At 47.5% G+C, this 23,193-nt stretch overlaps 2 protein-coding genes across 2 annotated transcripts; both read left to right on the top strand.

Annotated features, from left to right (window-relative positions):
- Positions 1–1,382: 1,382 nt before the first annotated feature.
- On the top strand, positions 1,383–7,727 carry HERPUD1 (homocysteine inducible ER protein with ubiquitin like domain 1). Its single transcript, XM_005152304.2, has 8 exons — positions 1,383–1,520; positions 2,434–2,511; positions 2,600–2,674; positions 3,765–3,886; positions 4,226–4,348; positions 4,974–5,312; positions 6,026–6,131; positions 6,747–7,727. Exons 1-8 carry the CDS (start codon positions 1,389–1,391, stop codon positions 6,912–6,914), a joined length of 1,143 nt encoding a protein of 380 aa, XP_005152361.1. The 5' UTR covers positions 1,383–1,388; the 3' UTR covers positions 6,915–7,727.
- Positions 7,728–11,006: 3,279 nt separating this feature from the next.
- Positions 11,007–22,973, top strand: CETP (cholesteryl ester transfer protein). Its single transcript, XM_013129807.2, has 18 exons — positions 11,007–11,051; positions 12,459–12,572; positions 13,885–14,026; positions 15,046–15,160; positions 16,081–16,215; positions 16,727–16,797; positions 17,604–17,691; positions 17,819–17,888; positions 18,176–18,236; positions 19,178–19,269; positions 19,537–19,716; positions 20,128–20,178; positions 20,507–20,674; positions 22,025–22,092; positions 22,217–22,259; positions 22,345–22,414; positions 22,722–22,807; positions 22,899–22,973. Exons 1-18 carry the CDS (start codon positions 11,007–11,009, stop codon positions 22,971–22,973), a joined length of 1,674 nt encoding a protein of 557 aa, XP_012985261.2.
- Positions 22,974–23,193: the final 220 nt, after the last annotated feature.

The raw sequence follows: 23,193 nt of genomic DNA, 5'->3' as shown, positions 1-23,193 counted from the left end.
GTTTTTCCTGGTGCTGGATCACATCTCAAAGGAAGATAGGTTTGGGGAGGAGGGCTCAAAAGCTGCTGTTACACATTTTTACGTTTCATTTGGTGGTTTTTTTTTTTAATAGTGAAAGTTCTTGAATTGCCATCTTTCCCTAGCCCCCCTGCACACTCCTTTTGCACCACACAGAAGCATGGCATGTTCTGTCCCACAAAGTCAGCAACAAACCTGTTGAGGTAACTACACAGATCTGGTTAAACAATCACTGGAAAAGTGATGTTTCACCAGGGCCAGGCTGTGGATCTGGTGTGCACAGCACCCCACAGGGAGCTGCAGGAGAAGGGGAGAGGGAAGAGCAAAGTGAGGGATCCCTAAAACTGGCGCTGCTGCCAAAGCTGATGTGTGGTGGAATCATAGAATCAGCCAGGTTGGAAAACACATTCAAGATCATCAAGTCCAACCGTTTCCAGCACTGCCAAGGCCACCACTGAACCATGTCATGAAGAGCCCTATCTGCACCTTTTGTGAACACTTCCAGGGACGGTGACTCCATCACTGCCCTGGGCAGCCTGTTCCAATGCCTGAACACCCCTTGGGGAAAAAATTGTTCCTAATCTCCAGTCTAAACTTTCCCTGGTGCAGTTTGAGGCCATTTCCTGTTGCCCTGTCCCTTGTTCCTTGAGAGCCCTGGCCCTGCTGGTCACACTGGTGCTGATACAGGACAGGATGCTGTTGGCTTTCTTGGCTGCCTGGGCACAAGCTGCTCATGTTCAGCTCTGTCGTTGAGCATCCCCAGGTCCTTTTCCATGAGCAGCTTTCCAGCCACTCTTCCCCAAGCCTGGAGTTTTGTGTGGGGCTGTGGGGACAAGTCAGGACCCTGCACTTTGGAGCTCTTGCCTGAGTGGAGGACCAGGAAATCGCAGCGAAGGAGCCTGCCGCGGAGCCTCATGGGCTGTGGAGACCTGGGGTAACGTTCCTGCGCTGCCAGCGATGGACGCAGGTTTTGGCGGGCCTGAGGGGTGGGTGTCTGAAGGATGAGATGGCCCCGGATGCGGCTCCAGCCCCCCCTCGGAGCCGAAGCCGGCCCCGGTACGCTGGCCGGGCTTGGCTCGGCTCCCCGTGGCTCAGTAAGGCTCGGGGCGGCGGTCGTGGTTGTCATGGTGACGCCCCGTCGACCTTGGAGTCCCCGCCCATCACGGTCGGTCCCCAATCAGCTCCTATCTCTACCGCCACCGCCCTCTTACGCACCTCCGTCCCATTAGTCCACGTCGTAGTCCCTCTCCCCGCTCCCGCCGCTGCCAATCAGCTGCAGCCACCGCGGCCCTGCGGCAGGGCGGGGCGTGCCGCGGACCTATAAAAGGCTCGGCCGGCAGCGAGCGTGCTCTTGGAGTCGTACCACCGCCATGGAGCAGCCTCTGCCTCTGCTCGTCCGCAGCCCCACGCACCGGCACCCGGACCTGCGCCTGCGCGCCGAGCCCGCCTGGACTGTGCGGCGTCTCAAGGCCGAACTGCGCCACCTCGTTCCCGGGGCACCGGTGAGTGCGCGACACCGCTTGCTCTCAGCCCGCTGCTCGAACCTCTTTCTGAGGAGCGGAGCCGCGTCCCCGGGATGCGCTTCCGGGGCCTCCCCCGAGCCCTGATCGTTCCTACCCACACCCTCTAAAGTGTCCCGCACCCAGCTGCGCTCCCGCGCGGGGGATGCTGGGGGCTGAACTTGGGTTCCGGTTCGGCCGGTGTTAAGCATTAACGTCTTTCCCCGTGCTGCGGGATGGGTAGCGGTGTGCGGCTGGCACCCACTGGCGCTTTCCTTCGCAAGCTCTTGACTCCTCCAAGGGCAGGCGGCCCTGTCAGTGCTCAGCTGGGATTCTAGACGTGAGAATGCAGAAGTTTGAGTTCCTTCTGGGCCGGCACCACAGGAGCCCAGCTCCGCGGTACCCCACAGGCACTATCTAGGTAGGAGGACGGGCTTTTTGCCTTGCTTTCCTGAGATTTCCCAGGAGCAAGGATCATTGTGCTTTCGCCCACTGCTGGGCTGCGGCGGGAAGGACACAGGGTTTTATTTTCATCTGCTGGGATTCATCTCATGGGGTGTAACGCGTTGACTTGATACCACCACCTCCAGTGCTGGTCAGATTAGACTGTACTTCAGACCTCTCTTTTAAGCAACACAAATGTTTTTGGCACTCTAAAGGAGGTGGCATGTAACCAAGCTCTTTGCTAAATGAGTACTGTATAGCCTCCTACTGGACTTTGACTTCATTGTTGTTAAATCTTACACTTCAGTGTTGACTTGTTTTCATCAGCTGAATTTCTGTGTGCACGATGTACCTTACTGCGTACGGTGCTTCCAGCTGTGTCCGTCTGTCCATCTGGCTGCAAGTTGCCAGTTAGTGCTGGCATGTGCTTGGCAGAGCAAATCATACTGTTCTTTGTTTTCTTTCTTCAAAGCCTGAAGAGGACCAAAAACTGATTTATTCTGGTAAGCTACTGCTGGATCATCATTATCTGAGAGAGTTGCTACCAAAGGTGTGTGTATATATATATATAAACTTCTGTGTGCTGAAACAAGTTCAAGAAAAGTGTTTTTTGAACGTGTCTTCTCTTTTGTTTTTAGCACGGGGAGTTGCATGCTCTTCATCTGGTATACAAATTCAGGACTCCTGCACATGTGCAAGAATCCAGTGCAGAGGTACTTACACTAAGTGAATCTACTACTCTGAATCTTGGGCTTGTGAATAAAAAAAAAAGGGAAGTGCCGAACAGCTACTCTGAAGTTCACTGGTGCTGCAGTCTCTGTAATGGCAGTATTACTTTGTGACAATTTGATAAGGAATGTGAGAATGTATTTGCATTAAGCAAAGTTAGAAAAATTGACTACAGTTCATCAGTAAAGGCTTTTGTGGCATCTGTTAAGAAATATCAAAACTAATCTCATAGCAACCCACTGTTCAAAGTAGAAGTGCTTTCTGGTAAATTAATTTTTAAGCAGAGTATGACTTACCATGTCTGAGGCTCTCTGGGACAGAGGTGGGCAGATGGCAGGGTATTAAAGTGGAAGTGGGTTCCCCTTGGGGTGTGGGGGAGGAAGAAGACTGTTAGCTGAGGACACTGTAGCTGTTCTCATTAATGACTCAGCCTGTGGAGAAGAAGCCGAAGCTGAGCCTTAGTGCTTGAGTTGAGTACTTGACACTCTCCAGTGCAAATGGCCAAACCCAGTTTTTACTCTCAAGTGGACATGCTGGTTTGTCTAGAGTTGTGTTTGTTTTGCCCCTTATAGGCAATCTGAGCTTATCCTCCCCTTGTCTGATGGCTGCTAGATGTGAGCTAGTTTTGGTATGGATATTATACAGATGGATTGCCATAGATCAGCCCTTGAATTCTGTGTGTGATGGTTTGCGTATGCAAGTACAAACTTACCAAAGCTAAAAGTCAAACTGTCTTGAGCACAGTTCCCTCTGTTTGTTCTAGTTGTTTTTATAACCTGATAGGACATGACTGCACGCATAAGAGGTAACAAACACAGGTGTAGATCTGGTAAAGAGAAAATCAGGTTTATGTGCCAGTCACTTTTTAAGGAGCTTTAAAATGGTGATGGAGGTGCTTGTGGCATGGAGCCCAAGAACAGTGTCAGTGCTGAGGCAGTGCTAGAGCTACTGTGCAGGCCAGAGCGCATCAAGTTTGTAGCAGTTATAAGAATGTGTTCTGTGTGGTGTAACCTCATTGCATAATGCTCATATGGTGTCCTGAATAAACCTTACTCACTGCATTGCTGTCCTTAGGTTAAAGCTGATAAGCCAAAGTTACCATCAGAAGCTAGTCAAGAACCAACTGCATCTTCCTCAGATGGTGAAAGACTGAAATACTCTTCTGGTGGCCAGTCTTCAGCAGAAGTCAGTAATAGGTAAATATGACTTTCAAAACACTGGCTTTGTGTTGGATACCAGCTTCTTATGCCACATATGTTATCTTAAGCCCACAGAGTGTGGGTCAAAGATGATGAAATTATATATAAAAGCTTTAGTGGACATGGAAGAAGCTGAAGGAAAATGCACTGCTCTGTTAATTGAAAAAATCATCCCTTTATTCATGTTGGTAAAGATGTCATTAATGCTCTGGAAGGAAGCCCTGATTTTGCATCAGGGTTTGCAAAATGGCAGAAATTGTTTACATTGTCGTGTAATAAATGACCTGTGCAGTTTGTCCCGTGTTTGCTAATGTATGTGTTTAAATTTTAACCAAGGCTGGAAACAACTCAACATCCCTTCCAAAGTGTGGCTTCTGGCTTCTCTGTGTATACAACTTACAACATGCTTCAGATGTCCTGGTTCCAGCAGATCTATGCAAGACAGTACTACTTGCAATAGTAAGTTTTCTGTCCAAAGCTACCAGTAGGAAGTAGAACTGTAATACAAGGGAATAGAGAGCTGCTGGCAGTTCTTCTTTTGATGGTAGCTGGTATTGTAACTTCACACTGAATAGTGTGGGAGGGTGCCTCTACCTATCATGTGGTGCATGGCTTCTGGTTTAGGCCAGTGGTTTTGAATCTTGCAATCTGCAGCTCTGATTCTTTTGGGAGGGCACATGTCTGTAGAGTAACTGTAATCCTGATGATAAACCTTAACTCTTCACCATACTTTTGACTGCTTAAAGTAGCACAGAGAGGCACTGACTGCAGATAAGTAGCAGAGGTAAAGCTGAGACTGGCAGGAGCTTTCCAGACTGTTTGTCGATTGCTGAAGAGTTTTTTTGCAAAGCATTGAAATTGTTCACAAAGTGGAAGGTTCTTGGTTTGACTTCCTGAAGTCACTTCTGTATAACCATTGTCATGGATAGAACTGAAACTTGGGTTTCTGTATCCTCTAAACTTGATGCTTTCTACTTGCATGTGATCTGCCTGTATTTAAAGATGGATGAACTTTCAGTGCTATGTTAAGTGTGAAATTATTTGACTAAGCATTATTCTGTACTTTTGTATTCTCTGGATTCAGCTTGGCTTCTACTGCTGCATCTGCTGACCCATCCCATGCACAACATTCTCAAGAGATTCCAGTGACAACACTGGCTCCTCTCCCAGACACATTTCCTGCACAAAATCAGCCTGGAAACCAGAATGCTGCTCCCCAGGTTAACGCAGTGGCCAACCGTAACTTGCAAATGAATGCACAAGGGGATCGCCTCATGGAGGAAGAGGAGGAGGGTGGCCATCGAGATTGGTTGCACTGGCTCTACTCTGCAACGTTGTTCTATGTATTTGTCAACATGATCTATTTCTACTCCAGTGTCAGCAGATTCCTTCTGGTTATGGGTGGCAGTATCCTGATGTACCTGTGAGTGTACGATGTTAATATTTATTATTGTGTTAGAAAGGTTCGGATAAATCTTAGAAGCACAATAAGGTAATGGGTCCTCAGCTGATGTGCTTTGGGAAGTCTTGCCTGAGAAAGATAATCTGTCCTCTCAAATTCCTTGATCATCTGTGAAACAAGTGATGTAGGCCTCTGAATTCCTGCCAGTAAGAGTTAAAGCTGGAGCAGCTCAGGTGATCAGTTCTGCCAACCTCTGTGCAGACTTAGGAGAGTGAAGATTAACTGCTGTTTGTAGTTCTAAAGTGTAATGTGAACAGCTTGCTTTGTGGGTTACATGTCTGTGCTGTAGAGATACAGACCTTTTAAGGTCTACATGGCCTATGTTTTGGTCAGAGTGCTGCATTTCATATATTCCTTGTGCCCCTTTTCTTAGGGTGAGTACAGAGAAGTTACTCTGGGGTGCACAGAGCATGGTGATCAAGCAGGCCCTCTGGCAGCATGCTGGATACACACCCAGATGTAGTACTGCTTATTCTGAGTGCAAGATAATGTTCAGCCTTCCTCTCTTACCCCATGGCTTGCTGCTGACAGGAGGCTTTGAAAGTGCTTGCTGAGTTAGGGCAGAAAGAGACCTTAATATGCTAACCTTGCTGTCTGCAGCTCTGGGCTGTGGTGGTGTAACAGGAAGGAGTAATGTTTAAGTAGTATTAATACAAATCTATTTTCTTCTCCAGGCACCATGTTGGATGGTTTCCATTTAGACGAAGACCGGTTCAGCCCTTCCCAGGCAATGTTCCTCCTCAAGCAGCTCTAAACCAGGACCAGAACAATAACTTACAGGTATTGTCTTGTTATTTTGTTTTTAAGCCATGAGCGTGAAAACCTGTGGAATTTTACTTTACTAATGACATGTTGTAGCAGCGACTTTGCTTTGAACTTTATTCAGAAGCTATCTTTCATGGGGGCAGAACTGCCATCCTGAGTCCTTCTTTGCTAATTCCTCTGTTCTACAAAGTATTTCAGGCTGAATGTTACCACTTAGTTGTTTCTGTCCTTCAGGATATTGTAAGGAGGGTGCCTTGTCCCAGGTTCTGTAACTGAAGGCAGGGTTTAGAGTGGTACCTTGGTGGCAGGATTTGAGTTGATAAGCAGTCAGTCTTGCATTTCAAGCTGATGCTTCTGTCTGATGTCAGGGAAAGTTGTGAATTCATCCACAGTTTATCTGAGCCTGGTGCTTCATGTCTGCCCTAAGCAGCGTTCCTGGACATGCTGTGAGAATTCATCAGTAACACCAGTGTACAGCTTGGGTTTTTGACTTGGTGGTGGTTGTCTGGGATACTTGAAAGCTTTTTATATTATGACAGATATTTGGGTAACAAAATGCTGTTTGACACCTGATACTTCTAATGCATTTCTGAAATGACCTTATTCACCAAATACCCTTTCTTTTGGCAGGGGGAGAATGCAGGTGGAGCAGATGAATCTGAGGCATCTCCTGATGATGGTCAAGGCTTACAAGAGCTGCAGCAGATGAACCCTTCACTGCTGGGCACAATGTGGGTTTTCTTCAAGACTTTCTTTGCATCCCTCCTTCCAGAAGGGCTCGGAGCGACCCACAACTGACCTGTCACCAGTCTGCTTATCTGGCACTGCAAACCAGGAGTAAAAGTGGATGACACGTCTGGCTTTCACTGACTAAGCAAATAAAACTGCAAGAAGCCTTAAGTTATTGCAGCCTAGAGACTGAGATGCTTGCCCTTAGTCCAAAGAACTTTGTTCTGAAGCATTTATTAGTTACCTATGTTGAGGCTTGGCATTGTGAACTTGTACACTAAATGCACAGGCTCTAAGCAGGTGTGCAAGAATGTTAGAGACGCAAATTGCTGCTTCTGTGCAGCAGAATTGATTCTGATTCCTGTTGGAATGTTTCAGATGCTATTTAAATTACACTGAGTGTAGGATCTCAAAAAAAAAAATTGCTAGATAAGCTTTAGCAGATTGAAGCAATTTAACAATAGATCTAAAATCTGCAACAATAGTTTAAAATTTTTGTAAGTATTTCCCTATGAAGGATGTATGATGCAATTCCCTTGCTGGTTTGAAGTGGAGGACTCTTACAGTGACTTCTTAAAGCAATTACCTTATTAGAGTTGTAGGCTAAACTTCATGTTGCCAAATTCAGGCAGTTTAAACTTGAGGCTTAATTTCCCCCTGGCAGATCATGGGAGAAGAGGGTGTCCAGCTCTAACTAGCAAGAATTTTTGGAAGATGTAAACTTCAGTGCTTTTGGATGCAAAGTTAAAGCAGTCTAATGCCTGTATTCAGTTTTGATGCATTGTTACTGCAGAGCAACCCCCTTGTGTTACTTCATTTTGTTCCCTTTAGTTTCTGATACTGTCAAGGGCTTTGATTCCAATAAAACTTTGCAGGCACTCATCCACACTTGCATAGCAGTCAGAAGACTACCTGTGCAAAGCGCAGGATGTGCTCTCACCTTGATTTTATTGTAAAATCATGATAAGTGAACTGGGATGTGAAGGGAAAAAAAGCCCACAGAGCCTTAAACTCAGCTTCTTGCTGAACTGTATTCTTCAGGAAGCAAACTTCAGCATTTAAAGTGCCTGGGATAGCTTGCAGTTTGTGTTTGCTCACTGAAGGCTGCTGGCACAAAGGCTGTATACACCCTGAAGCAGGTAATTCTGCAGGGATCTGGGAAGTCTGGAGTTTTGCCCCTTGAGTCCTGTGTGTGACTAGTAGTGCTGTAGTGCATTATCTTGGCTTGAAATGTGCTGCCCAGGAACAGCAGCTACTCATGAGAATTGTAGTGCTTTTCCTCTGTGCTACCTGCAGTTGGCAAAACTGTCAAGAGTGTCTCATCAGGGCTGACACACAGGAGTTGGTACAAGTGGTTGTAACAGCCCAGTTGTCAGCACTTGATCTTGCTGCTTCAGATTACACTGATGCTAGATGTGTGATGTTCACATGCAGTATGAAGTTTAACCTTGGTGATGTTATTTTTGGCTTTGAACAAATTTTCTTTCTCTGCCTCTTACCAATTAGTTTTTTTGTTTTTTTTTTTTTCTGCCACAGCTTCAGTTTGCTGGAGGCTTAGGGGGGATAGGTAGAGTTTAGCAATGAAGGATTTAAATGCTTCGAAGTAAATTGAGAGGAGATGACTTGTTACTTGGGATATACTCTGCATAAGCCTTTGATGTTTGCCCAAGCAGTGTTCCCTCTCTCTTGCTAGTGGTAACTCTGCTTGTGTTCAGGATGTTTTTTCTTCAGGGTGTATCTAATTACTCAGGTGTCAAAGTGCCTAAATCAGCTGAGTTGTGCGTGGGCCTGGAGGAAATCTGCCAGTTTCTTGGCAACCAGAGCTGAATGGGTTTGGTGTGGTTTAGGCAACAAGGACCAAATACTGTTTTACTTGTGAACTTTATCAGAGACAGCAAAACATCTCTTGTTGTCTTGAGGCTTTTACTGCTCCCACAGGTAGGCAGGTTGGTTTAAAATTAGCTGGAAAACTAATTAAGTATAGCTAATGCTGCTGGAGGCGTATGGTGAGGTTCCTGGCCCTTGGAGAATATTTCCTGGATGGTTTAGTGAAATGTATCTGTGGGGTGGAGGGAAATACATCAGGGGGCACTGGGTGGATCATGTGAGTAACTGGTGGGTAATTGTGCTGCATCCTAGCAGGAGCACTGGGAATGGGAGCAGAGCTTGGCTGAGGGCACTGGATACTAGTGACTGGGCTAGCCTGCTGGTATGTGGAGCTGTGAGTGGTGTAGTCCTAATTGCTGCTAATCCCTCACCAGGGACCCCTTGGCTTTGCCTGAGACAGCCTGTGAGCAAGTGGGGATGGCTGAGGTGGAGTGGTGGAAGGAGATGGAGGCAGCTCAGCCTAGGTGAAGGGCAGTGGGAGCAATGAGGCATGTAAATAGTGATGGTGAGGAAGGGGGAGATGGCCTGCATGCCTTCTGTGGTGAGACAGGAGCATGGGCCTTGAGTTAGTTGACTGAATTTAGATCAGACACTGGAATTGTATCATAGAATAATAGAATAGTTTGGGTTAACCTTAAAGCTTATCCAGTTCCAACCCCCTGCCATGGGCAGGAATACCTTCCACTAGACCAGGTTGCTCCAAGCCCCATCCAACCTGACCTTGAACACTGCCAGGGATGGGGCAGCCACAGGTTCTCTGGGAACATGTGCCAGTGATTTGAGTCTTGAAACTTCTAGAGCAAGGCTGCTGAAAGAGCATAGAGATCCCAGAGAGATTTTCTGGGAATAACATGGCCTTGTGCTGTGACACAAATTGTGAAGAAGGGAAAGGGCGTCAAGGCTGTGGGCTTAGGGAGCTGGGTTTCTTTTAGTCACACTTCAAGCTGTGTGATTCTGCTGCTATGGTTCCCCCTGCTGAGAGCAAATTTCTGTCCTGGAAGAGCCAAAGGAGAAATGGACAGTCTAGTTTGTCTTCTCAGGCATCTTCTCTGCAGAAACATGTAATAGGTTTCCTACATCAGGAGACACTGAATTCCTGTTTGTCACCAAAGGCATGCACCTGTCCTCAACTTGTGGAACATAAATCTCATGAGAATGAGGTTGTTGCTGAGCAGATAAGCTGGGGGGGATATGAAGGGGGAGGGTGTCTGTCTGGGGGAAGGTGTCTCTCTCCCCCTTTTCCCCAGTCAAGTTACCAAACATGCCAGCTGTGCCTCCAGCACTGCATTCCAGCCTGTGCTTCCTAAGAATAGCTCTTGAACTGTCTGCTTGTATTTATGTTGCTTGAATATCAAATGAGTGATGCCATAGATGTAACCCAGACCTGGTGCTCAGCCAGGGTCACAAACCTGCGGTGAGGGGCTAGAAGTCAGTTAATGCTCAGCTGCCTGCCCAGGACTGTTGGGAAATGCTGGGATGTGCTGCTCCTAGGCCTGTATCTTGTGTCTGCTTGGTGGCCTGTGCTGCAGAAGGACCTCACAGTTTTCCTATATTAGCGCTGAAAATTGTATTTGTTGCTGTTCCAGTCTGGGTTTGGCAGTGCAGAAACAGCCACTGCTCCTCCAGGCTTTAACCCTGCTGCCCTGGGCAGACTCAGAGGTAAAAGCCTGAGCTGGCCTGTGCCTGCTAGTTTATTTTTACAGGTTTTGGAGGTTGTTATGGGTGGTACTGGCAGGGAAGAGAAGACATTAGGTTGTTTTCAGGAGAATTCTGTAGAAAACCATGTGAGACTTCATTGTTTACAAAAGCCTCATGGGTGGTTTACTTCCCAGGTGAGAGCCTGTTAAAATCTCACCATGCACAAATAGGAATATGAATTTATTTGTTGATCATCCAAGCCGTCACAGTTGTACCTTTTAACTGTGAGAAATAAGCTCTCCTCAAAGTTGAGTCTCTTCAACTCAAGATCCCTTCTGCTGGGGTATGGAAAGGATAACGCAGGGCACTTGGCTATGGTCCCCATGGGACTGACCAGGGCCTCACGAGCACTGGATTCAGGGGTGAGATGAGAGCTTTGGCCTTGCTCTCCTGCCACCCAGAGCTGAACTGCTGCCTGAGCCTGGTGTGGTGCTGAGCCTGTCCTGCTGACAGAGCAGAAGGCAGTGCAGTACCTGGATGCTATTGCAGGAAGCAGCTGCAGGGTAACACTGAGTGTTTAGGGTCAAAGCAGCATGAAGATTAATGGTGCTGTGATGTACCTCTGCTCTGGATAGCATGGGGAAAAACAACCCCAGTTACAGGATGATCCCCAGCAAGAGGGTGAGCACATGGTATGCGTGTATGGCCTTCAGATAAAGCCTTACACAGCAAGTACTTATCAAAACATCTTCCAGTGTCCACTTTGCAAGCACTATGCACCAGCTTGGGCATTTTACCTTTCTCTGGCATTTTAAGCCTACCTTGCCTCCCACTACCTGAATTTAACCTCTCTATAGGGATTTTAAATCTGACCTGTCTCCTGCTGGCCTGATCTTGCACTGGGAGTAGGAGGCTGCTGTGTCCCTACTGTCCTTGCCTCTGCCTGGTTATTCCAGGGCAGGGGTTCTTGTAGCATCTCCACGTTTCACATGTTTTTATTATTGTAAGCAGGAAGTCTCCAGCCTTCCTGTTCCCCCTGGAGGTCAATACCCTGCAGTCCCCTGTCCTCCCTTGCTCTCACCTCAAATTATCCCAGCAGCAGCTTCCCAAGTGGTGATGGGGCTGCCAATGCACTAGATCTATCAGGACCAGCACACACCGGGTCTGGGTTCTTGATCTTTCTGCCTGTATCTAACCTAGGATACTAGTGACAAACACCCCTGTACCAGGCTGCTCTGGTTCTCCCTTTCTTTCATGCTGGTACGAATTGCTGCTCTGGGCAAGAGGGTGGCTATGTCTTCCTGGGCACTGCTCTGCTTTCATTTACAGTGACCAAGACCAGCCTCAGTGGGGCTACTTCCCTGCTGCAGTGTCTCCTCTGTATCTGTTCCAATAAAACTCAAAACTTCACGGCACACCTGAGTTTATATCACGATCACTAGTACTAAGGATGCTGGCAGATGTGCTTGTGTGACACCCAGAAGAACCCTGTCTGTGCCAGCTTAAGTGCTTCACTGGCTCAGTGCTTGTGGCACCCACTCCTACTGTGACCCCACCTCTTGGCCACTGCACATCACTTAAACTGTGATCTGTGGGGAGGGCTGGACATGTGGGAGACTTTAGCTGAAGAATAGCAGGAGCCAGAATTGTTACAGGGTTAAAGCTTCTTTAATTGTAATATTTTGTTGCCAGGTCTCCCCTTTGCAGCTTCCCTGAAAAGTGGCCTCTTAGCAAGGGCTGTGAGGATGCCACAGTATCTGAGGTGATAGCACTGGGCTGCCATGCAAAACCTCTGCTGCTCAGGCACCTGTTACCTTTATACATGCTTCCAAATCCTAAGTTATTATAGAAATCCCATCCTGCTTCCAACCCCTTACCACAGGCAGGGACACCTTCCACTAGACCAGGTTGATCCAAGCCCCGTCCAGCCTGGCCTTGAACACTGCCAGGGATGGGGCAGCCACAGTTTCTCTGGGCAACCTGTGCCAGGGCCTCAGCACCCTCACAGGGAAGAACTTCTGCCTAAGATCTCATCTCAATCTCCCCTCTGTCAGGCTAAAGCCATTCCCCCTTGTCCTGTCCCTGCAGGCTCGTGTCAAATGTCCTTGTTCATTGACTATCCAGCATGGGCTCGCAGTGGGCAGCCTGTCCTGGGCCACTTGCCTGGATGAGGCTGTGGAGCTGCTGGGCAGGTCAGTGGCCGTGAGTGCCCCGCGGGTACCTGAGGCCGTTCACATCTCAACTCCGGATGCAAACAGAGCAGCAGGGCGGGGACCGGATGGCGGGGCCCAAAGGAAGTGTCCTCACCCAGAGCAGGGAGCACGAAGTGTCTGCTAGGGAGAGGAGGGTGGCTGGCACCTCATCTGGCCTGGGGCTTGATGTGTCCCTGCAGCGCTGCAAGATCTCACTCTTCCTTCTCAATCAGTCCTTGCTGGCTGAATAGTTCACAGGGCACGCTGCTGCAAGGCTTCTTTATGAAGTGACATCACCCTGTTTTGTTCTGCAGCTTGTTCTGGGATGGGCCCCTGCAAGAAAACAGGGTGCCAGGGGACGGTGGGTGAGCGAGGGCTGCATGTAAACCTGGTTTCTAATGTCTCCCAAGTAGCAGCTGAGAGGCTAGGTGCATGGAAGGCTCCAGCATAGTGGGTTCTTCCCCATCCTGAATGTGTCAGACCAAAGATGGCCCAAAAATCCAGCCAAGAGGCAGGGAGCTCCTGAGTCCTGTGGTCCTGGGGCTCTCCGCAGATGTTGGATATGTGCACTCACCCAGCAGCAATAGCAGGAGGAGACCCCTTCCCAGGAGCATGCCTCAGTTTCCCCACAGTGGAAAGGAAATCAGTGGAAGGGAAAGCAGTGGATAACAGAGGTACCATTCAAACAGGACTTTGCTGGGAAAAAGAAATCTTCCCTGTGAGGGTGCTGAGGCCCTGGCACAGGTTGCCCAGAGAAGCTGTGGCTGCCCCATCCCTGGCAGTGTTCAAGGCCATTTTGCACAGGGCTTGGAGCAACCTGGTCTAATGGAAGGTGTCCCGCCTGTGGCAGGGGATTGGAGCTGCGTGAGCTTTAAGGTACCTTCCAACCCAAACCAGTCTGGGATTCTATGAAGTTACTGCTGGAATGCAAAATACAGAATATTTCTGTGTCAAGAGCAAATGATGAACTGGCTGGAGGCAGAGCATGAGGGTGCTCCCTTGATTTCATCCCCTTCTAATCTCCAGCCCCCTGCAGCTTTCTCTGCTTGCTTTAATGCATGCATATCCTGAGTTCAACAGTCTTGGCAGAAGCACCAAGTCCTGCAGCCTAAGTGCCGCTGTGGGAGGAAGGCAGCGTGTGACTTGAAGAATAGGAAACTTTAAGGAAACTATAGAAACATTAGGAAATGTGTGATGAGTTTTGATAACTGGAGGAAGCAGGTCATGTCCTGCTTTGAATGAGCACTGCTTGGAGGTATGAAAGCAGCCTTTGCCACAGTCAAGAAGCAGTTGATCTCGTCGACACTCTGCTCTGGCTGAAGCTCTGGGCTGGCAGGATGAGGCTGGGGATCTTCAGGATCTTTCTAGTGCTTATCCATGTGTCAGTAGCCTGTGAGTTCGGGCCTTTCCCTTACAGTGTCACAGGGATCGTCTGCAGGATGACCAAGCCTGCGGCGTTGCTGCGTAAGTACCTGCTGCATGGGCTGTGCTTCCCCACTCCCAACTGCAAGTTAGTGATAGAGCAGTCAAGGGAGCATGTTTCTTGCTTACCTGGCTCTTGTGGAAACTATATTCCCATAAGATGTATTAATACCTCCCTGGGAGCACTGGTTAAATCATGAGCACCTGAACTCAATAGGCACAACTTCTCAAAGAAGCTAGAAAATAATCCCCAAGCCCTCTCCACAGCCCAGACCTTTAGCAATGTTAGTCACTGGGAGCTGGTGTGATGGAAGAGCTAGAGCAAATGTGTGTTTGATTTCTCACTTTGCTTGGGGCTGGAGCACAGAAGGGGAAAAACAACTGTTCTCTGCTGCTGGGGTTTCTGTGCAAGGCTCTGGGGGCTCTGCAGGTGGAAGAAGAATAATTAGGGCTTGCACAAAGGGTGAGAGCAGCTCTGTCCTATCCCCTCCAGCAGTGGGACATACAGGGAAGGATGCTCATCCAAACTCAGAGAGGGTTATTTCTGCAAGGAAGAAGTCCAATACAGGCTTGCGTCTGATGCTGAGGCTGGCATTGGATGAATAACATTAGAAAAATGGGTACAGAAACTTGAATCTCAGAAGTTTTCCTTTGGAAACTCAACAGCTGGCTGCAATACAAGCAAGCAGCAACAGAGCAAAGCACCAGGGTGAAAAAGTCAACAGTTTTTGCAGTGTAAGGATGAGAGACCTTCAACCTTTCCAAAGTTTGCTCTAAGGTGCAAGTGAGGTATGTGAAAGCTGGGCTTGATTCCCTGGGAACAGCCTGACTGTTCACTGTCCAGCCCACATGTGGCTGTCGCCAGCTGCCACCAGCTCTTAAAGTCAAGTTTGGAGCTGGTTTTGTGTTTAGTATGCTTTGAAACTACTCCTCGTGCTTCCTTAATCTAATGGGAATGCCTTGATTGAAACTCTCCTGTAGAGCTTTAAGCCAGGATGCTGACTTGGCTTTGCAGCCAGGACAGGTTGCAGTTTTCTGTCTTTGCCCTTTTCTTCCAACAGTGAACCAGGAAACAGCACAGGTCATTCAAGCAGCATTCAGAAATGCCAAGTTCCCAAATATCACTGGGGAAAGGTCCATGCGGCTCCTCGGCAAGGTGGCTTATGGGCTGACCAAGTGAGTGTCTCTGCATCACCATGCTAGCAGAGGTGCGGGCTGACAGTGGGGACCAGGAACTGGCCTTGGGGGGAACCTTGATTCAGTGATTCCTGGTAAAAGCAAAGGTCTGAACTGGAACAGATCCACTTTCTGATCAGCGCCTTGCAAACAATTTGGATGTTGAGGTTTAGGCTGCTGATTTGGGCTAACAAGTGCAATGGTGCAAACACAGGATGGATTTCCTGCTGTGTCTGTGGTTAACAGAGCACTGCAATGAAACGTGCTGAGAGAGCTAGGCTTGTTCAGCCTGGACAGCACCTGCTCCAGGGTGACCTTAGGGCAGCTTCCAGTGCCTAAAGGGTCTACAAGAAACTTGGAGGGGGGCTTTGGACTGTAGAGACAGGACAAGGGGGAATGGCTTTAACCTGACAGAGCAGACACTGAGATGAGCTCTTAGGCAGAAGTTCTTCCCTGTGAGGATGCTGAGGCCCTGGCACAGGTTGCCCAGCGAAGCTGTGGCTGCCCCATCCCTGGCAGTGCTCAAGGCCAGGTTGGACGGGGCTTGGAGCAACCGGGTCTAGTGAAAGGTATCCCTGCCTGTGGCAGGGGATTGGAACTGGGTGAGCTTTGAGGTCCCTTCCGACACAAACCAGGAATGTGTATTCTGTGAATACATGGCTGTTTCTGCAGTGCAGTGCTCTGTGCTTCTCATTTAAAGCATTCCCTTTGCCTCGCCCCTGACTATTGCCCGGGAGCAGCAGTGCACCGAGGCTGAGCAAAATCACTGTTGTCTTTGTGTCTGGTGACTGTGATTTGCAAAAGCTCCCGAGGGTTGGCAGTCCCTTAAGGACCCCAAGTCCTCATTAGCAAACCTGTCTCGCCTGGTCAGAGAAAGCAGCGTTGGGACTGGAGACAAACCAGGTTTTTGTTGTTTCCAGCATACAGGTAAATGATTTGTCCATTGAGCAGAGTGAGGTGGAGCTCAAGGAGAACGATGCCATTCACATTGCCATTAAAAATGTGACAGCCATCTTCAAAGGGACCCTGAACTACGGCTATTCTGGGGCCTGGTTGTAAGTACCAGGGGGCTGGTTGATGACAAGCACTATGCCCCTTCTCAAGCTGCTGCCCACAGGCATGCGTCACTGTTGAGGGGCTGTGCTCCGCTGGCTCTCTTGGATAGCAACGCTGCTTACTGCCTACATGAGAAAAGGTTTTATACACTAGCAGTGTTGCTCAGCCCTATCACTGCTCTTCTCATCCTGCTTTCTGCCTTTCTGTCCTCACCATCATCCCCTGTGTGAGGAGACAAATGTTCTTCCATCCCCTTAGCTGCTCTACATACTTTGAGTGGTGTAAAAAAGGGGTTTAATGCTTCTGGTCTGACTGCTGCTAAGGCAGTGGTTTGCAACGATTTAAAATTAGAGTATCTGAATGTGATGCTGCACATGTTGGTGTTTTACACTAATGTGACTGATGTGAAAAGTGTTACAAAACCCGCCCTGCAGCTGTCGGGGGATCAGGGAGAAGATGCATCCCATTTAGCATTCAGGTTGCTAAATGTTCTTTCTTCTGCCATTACAGTTTGCAGCTTTTTCATTCAGTTGATTTTGAAATTGAGTCTTCCATTGACCTGCAGATAAACATTAAGCTGAGTAAGTAACAGCTGGGGATCGCAGGCTGCAAGGGTCTTGGTGTATGTGCTTCTTCCAGAGTCATAGGAAGGACTGGGTGTCTGGCTCCGCTCACCTCTGTGGGGCCTGGATGGCAGCTGGTGCCTCAAGTGGGTCTCTGTCACCCTTTGTACACACGACAGGAGACCACATGGCCCTCAAAGAACTCGTAGTTTTAATGGATCAAGCAGAAGAAGCCAGTGTAAAAAAGTTCTGCAAAGCCTATTTCTTGAGAAAGTCAGTAGACCCTGACTAGAAAGGGACAGAGGCAAACCTCTATAAAGGATGAGAGGAATGTGGGTTATCACATGGGCCTCAAAATACATTTTCCTGCCTCAAAATACATTTTCCTGATATGGTCCAGGGGGAGAGCAGTGTGAAGGTCTTGATGACAGTATACTGCAATTTTCTAATGTTTTGCATTACAATGTAATTCCCTCCCTGCTCTGGTCTGTGGGTTGTACATACTGCCCAGGTTCTCTTGGGTGATGTTAGGAAACAACAAAGGAGCTGGTGTCCAAACGAAGTGCGAAGAAAGGTGCTTGGTAAACAAGCTCAGCTGGAGCTGCAAGCAGAAACCCCCCATCCTGGTCCAAGGTAGCCTCATCAGGCACAGCTTTGCAGGGTCCTGAATCTTTTGGAAACATGGCCTGGGAGACGTGGGGGACATTGACTGCCCCTCTGCAGTGATGCCCTGCTCCAGGTCTGCAGGGTCTGCAAAGTGCACTCATCCTCCTCATTTTGGTAACAGATTAGCTAATTTTTCTTTTTTTTTTCATCCCATGCAGTGTGCCAGAAGGACCAAGTGGCTGCTGATGCCTCGGACTGCTACCTGACTTTCCACAAACTCATGTTTCACCTGCAAGGAGACAAGGAGTGAGTCCATTCCCCTTCAAAATCAGGCTTCACTTGCCCGGCTGCTGGTCCCCCTGTGCTTCAGCCCAAGCGACACCCACCCTGGTGACTGCTGGGTGATCCCTGACCATGCTCATGTTCTGTGCAGACCGGGCTGGCTGAAGCAGCTCTTCACAGATTTAATCTCCTTCACTTTGAAGTTTGTTCTCAAGAGTGAGGTAAGATCAGATACTGCCTGTGGATGGAGGAAAGGTCAGTTTGCTACACACTCTGCTCACGTATGCACACAACATAACAGCAATAGCATTTTATTGCTTGCAAAAAATAAGACAAATAAATAGAATCCCCAAAACCTGCCCTCACCCCAGCTTGGATGGGATCAGAGGTTGTACTGAGGCTGGAATCTTGGATGGTTCCAGACTGAAGAACAGTCCTCAGGTCTCACCATGAGATCCAGCTCTGCTTCACAACCCAAAGTCCTAACCCCCTTCTTTTCCTCTTGTAGGTGTGCAACGAAATCAATTTTCTTGCCCAGGTGCTGGCAAATTTTGTACATGATTTAGCAGGTAAATATCCTTGGGTTTTCTGCTTTCCTTTTTTATGTGCAACTTTAAATTCTTGACCCCCAGCAGGGCAGTAGCTACATACATAAAAAAAAAATCCTTTGAAACTGTATATGGGATCCCAAGCTCTCAGACAAAGGCAAAACAAACCTTAGCAAAGTTCTGGTTTGAATTTTTCTGTATCAGGTTGATTTTTAAGGGTGATTGCCCTGGTTTAAAGACATAAAATACCTCAATTCATGAATGAGGTATTTCTCCTTCATCATGTAATGACCAGAGGTGCAGAACAGCTGCAGAAGGACTGATGTTAGCTAGCACAGGAACATGCATTGGAGTATTGAGGCTGAGATATTACAGCACCTGTATGTGCCTGCTGATGAATTTCCCATGGTTTCCAGTCCCAAATATCAGGGAAAAGGACATGGAATGTGAAAAAAAAAGGAATATAAAACAAAGTAGTTCCCACCATTTCCAAAAGAGTCATTGGGCAGTAGCAGGACCCAGCACTGGACTCAAAGGAATAGGGTCCCTCAGTCCCATCATAGAATCCTAGAATGGTTTGGGTTGGAAAAGACCTCAAAGCTCATCCAGTTCCAACCCCCTGCCACAAACAGGGACACCTTCCACTAGAGTAGGTTGCTCCAAGCCCTGTCCAACCTGACCTTGAACACTGCCAGGTATGGGCCATTCATAACTTCGTAGGGCATCTTGTTCCAATGTCTCGCCACTCCCATAGTAAAAAATTTCTTCAGTATACATAAATCTCCCCTGTTTAAGTTTAAACCCATTGCCTCTTGTCCTGTCACTACAGTCCTTGATGAAGAGACATCTCTGTGTCCTTTCGTAACTCCCAATCACCTTCTGCAGCAAGTCCTAAAAGTGACTGCCACATGCTGTGCCCACAGTCACATTCTGGTGTCAGGTTTTGGTGTTTTCTTCTGCAGAAAATTTTGTCCGGGATGAAGGTATCAGCGTTGATATCTCCCTTGCATCAGTTCCTTTAATAAAAGCAAATTACCTAGAATCCCACCACAAGGTAAAGTAACCTATGCTGCTCAGAGACCAAGGTTTTCTGGGGATGATGTTTGCAGGAGGTCTGTGAGTGGCTGGTCCCTTGCTGTCATGCAGAGCATGGGCTGCATCTGCCTTTGCAGTGTGGCCTGATGCCAGTCTTTTACGCAGGCACACCGCTTGTGCTCTGCTCCTAGTCCAGCCTTCACCTTGCAATGGAAATGCAGGTTTTGACACCTTCCCCTGTCTGCCAGCTGCTCGAGGTGACCAACATGCTTGCTTCCCTTTAAAGGGCCTCGTCCTGTACAAGAACTACTCCGATGTCTTCACTGACTCTGTTTTCTCTCCGTCGCTGCTGACTGAGTCCCGGATGCTTTATTTCTGGCTGTCTGAACACATTCTCAACTCTCTGGCTTTGGCAGCTTTCTTAGACAACCGCCTGGAATTGACCATCAGAGGAGATGAGTTGCAGGTGATTTCAGGGGTTGTTCCCTCCTTACATGGAATTATGGTGGGACAGTAAAGAAGTCCCTAAATACTGAGTTTTTTTTGGTGAGGGTTAGGTTCTGTGGAAGACAGACATCTACAGTCAGTCACTACATGTAATCCTGGTCAGAAATTTGTGCCTTCTTAACAAGAATGTGCTACCAGGCAGTGTTATACCTTAGAGCAGTAACACCAGCTGATAGAAAACATCCCTTCTGAACTGCAAAGTGATGTGGCTCTCTGTGGGAGTACTGAGGTAGCCAAGGGGTGAGCTCAGGGGGAACTTAGCTATGCCTCTGACCTGGCCACAAGCCACTGTGGCCATCCAGCCTCCATCATGGCTGACCATAATCTCTCTTGTGCCTTTCTACAACCTGTTTCTGGTTTGTTTCTGAAGGCGCTGTTTGAAATGGAAGATACAGAAGCACAACGGAATGCGGTGCAGATGGTAACTTTGGTCTTATTCAAAGTGGTTTATGTCAAATGAAGAACTTTTCAAATAGATTCTGTTGCACTGTAACAACAGTGCCCTTTCCTTGACAACTTGAATCTTGGGTGGGCCTGATGCAAAAAACCAGGGTCTGACAGAGAAACTGTGCCTTGCAGGGATTTCTTCACCCTCCAAGCTGGCACAGATTCCCTCCAACCCACCTGAATTACTGGGCTTGTGTGAGCTGGAGGAAAATCTGGGAACTACAAAAGGGATGCAATTCTGTGGCAAATTGGCATGAAACTGGGAAAAAGCCTGACTCTTCTGTTGCTCCTCACTTGACCAGATTTTTCAAGGCACCTCCTATAATGACTCTGTGGCCAGGGTGTGGAGTCTTGCCCATCCCCAAATCTCTGTTCAGCCTGAAGGGACAGTCGTGAAGTCCTTGGTAGCAGTAGAGGTCAGCACCCTTCCCATGGGAGAAGAGTCCCTGATGGTTCTGTACATGGAGAAGGTCAGTTCTTGCTTCTCCTGACTGTGAAGACCTTGGGAGGGGTGGGTGGCTAAACCATGGGAAATATCAGTTCCTTTTAACACTCACATCTCTTCCCTCAACAACTAAAGCTGGGAATGATGACAGCAATCATGCTGGCTCAGTGCCTCCCCTATTAAGCTAGCCCATTACTGGTGTGCAAGGTGGTAAAAGTAGCAGAAAGCTCTGATGAGCCCGCATTAACCTGTACCACAGTGAAACCCTTTAGCTGAGGTATTTTAGGAGAGAATGAAGGCACCATGGGAATGTATTTACTCTGAAACTTCAAACTTCCTCATTCCCAAATACTAGCTCTGGCCCCTGCTTAGAAGATGGGTGTCTCTGACATGAAGGTACAGCTCTGGAGAATGCAAAGCTCAAAATATAACCTTTTCCACTATATATGCCTGTATGAAAGTTCCTGCTTACACTTTGTTTTACCCCAAACTCCTTTATACTGAATCTAAGGAGGCAGAAAAAAGAAATGCCAACAGCCTTGCTGTCATTGGTAACATCACAAGAAAGTGGTATGCCTGTCCAGCCTTGTAATTCTGGTCTGATACAGACACTAAACACTGCATAAAAACAAACCCCTGCCTGAGGGCAGACTGGCCTCTTCAGTTTAAAGGGTTAAACTGTAATTGAGTACAGTTCCCTCCTGCAAGCATCCCACATTAGCAGAGTATTCCAGGGAAACATGCACGGCTGGTCTTTCTGCTTCAGGTGATCTCTTGAAACTAATTTCTAGTACGAAACTACTGGACATGAGGTGGTGCCCAAAACTGTGGCTCTCAGGATGTGATCTGCTCCTGGTCTGCCAGCCTTCTGGATCACAAAATGCTCCTTTTAAATGAATGTTCGCATACAGGCAGAAGCAAGAAAATGATCCTAAATGGCCAGACTTCAGGGATTGCTTTCTTTTTTAGTTTGGCTATAAGTGCAAACACTATAGGAAGGATACTTGTATCCCTGGCTGTTCTCTTCACATTCTGATGATCTTCATGTTGAACTGGTTTGTCATTGGGAAACATCACCCTATATAACCATTTCCTTCCTGCATAAGTAGGATTTGGTTCACAAAATGGCAAAAGCATCGGTCCTGTGAATAAGCCAGTGTAGAACACCACAGGCTGAGGCTGTGGGCATCAGGGAGGAGTTCACTGTATGCAAATAGAGAAGGAAAATTATGACCTTCTCTAGTAATATCTGGAGGTAAAACCAGAAGGATGTTGAACTCTGGGTCATAGAAAAGTAAACCAAAATGACCAATGCAACTTGCTGCTCTAAGGAAAGATAAGCTAGGTCTCAACCCTACTGTTCATCTTTGCACAGGAAATCACGGTCACCATCCAAGCTGCCTATGCAGAAAAGAAACTCATTTTGCACCCTTTGGACTCCAGGTCAGTACTGTGGTCTCTGGGGGGGTTTCTCTGCCTTTTTTAGCCTATATCTGAGAGCAGCATGACAAGAGGATCTCTGCTGCCCATAATGATTTCTCCCCCTCCTTTTTGTCCTTTCTTTCAGGATAGAGTTTAAAGTCTTTAACTGCACAGCTGATCCAAGTGAGGTAAATCCTAAGAAAGTATTCTCCATGCCACCTGTGGCAAAGTGATGTATTTAAAACCTGTTTGTATGAATTTTCTGGCTTTTAGAATGACCCATCCATAAGAAACTTCCTGCAGACAATGATCTCGGTTGTTGGGATCCCAGAAGTGATTTCAAGTGAGTTTTACCTCTGGGGAAGTGCCAGCTTACTCCATTAAAGTGTCTAACATCAGATCTCCTAAACCTAAGCATAAAAAAAATACATTAATAACACTGGCAGCTTTGGGGGACCACATTACTGAAGTGAATTTCTGCTGGATTCACTTGGGGAAAGGGGAGCCTTTTGTAAATGTCTTCTGTCAGGCTGAAGGTTGTGGGGCATTGAGGCACAATTAGCATTTGGCAAGAGGCAGAAAAGGTAGCAGCACATGATGAGCTGCAAGCCAGGATGGCTTGTAACTGCATTGGTTTACTGATTCCATAGGGATTGAACCAGCTTTGACTTCACTGATGAACAGCAAAGGGCTTCATCTATTTGAGATCAGAAATCCTGAGATCATCACAAGAAAGGTAAGTAGAGTTTAGAAATACCTGGATCTCAAAGCCCTTCTTGGGAGTGTGACATAAACTAATATAATACTTTTTTATCTTCCCTTTTTAGGGATACATAATTGTACAACTTGACTTTAGCTTCCCGAATCATTTGCTTCTGGATTTTCTTCAGAATAGATTATAAAGCTGATCTCTTCTTAAAGGAGCCCAGGAACTTGTGTACAAACAGAAAGATTGTGTGTGAACCAGTTTAAAGATGAGCTGATTTAAATGAGTTTCAGTTTAATTTTCTTTCCTTTTTCTAATAAATGCCCCAGTTTTTGTGAAATTGTACTTCCATGGAGCCTTTCCACTGCAACAATCTTGAATTCTCCGCTTCTATGCACACTACTTTTCTGGAATCT

The sequence above is a fragment of the Melopsittacus undulatus genome, chromosome Z, assembly GCF_012275295.1.
Source record: "Melopsittacus undulatus isolate bMelUnd1 chromosome Z, bMelUnd1.mat.Z, whole genome shotgun sequence".
NCBI lineage: Eukaryota > Metazoa > Chordata > Aves > Psittaciformes > Psittaculidae > Melopsittacus > Melopsittacus undulatus.
Note: the sequence above shows the minus strand (reverse complement) of the source record. Positions and strands in the feature narration are given on the sequence as shown.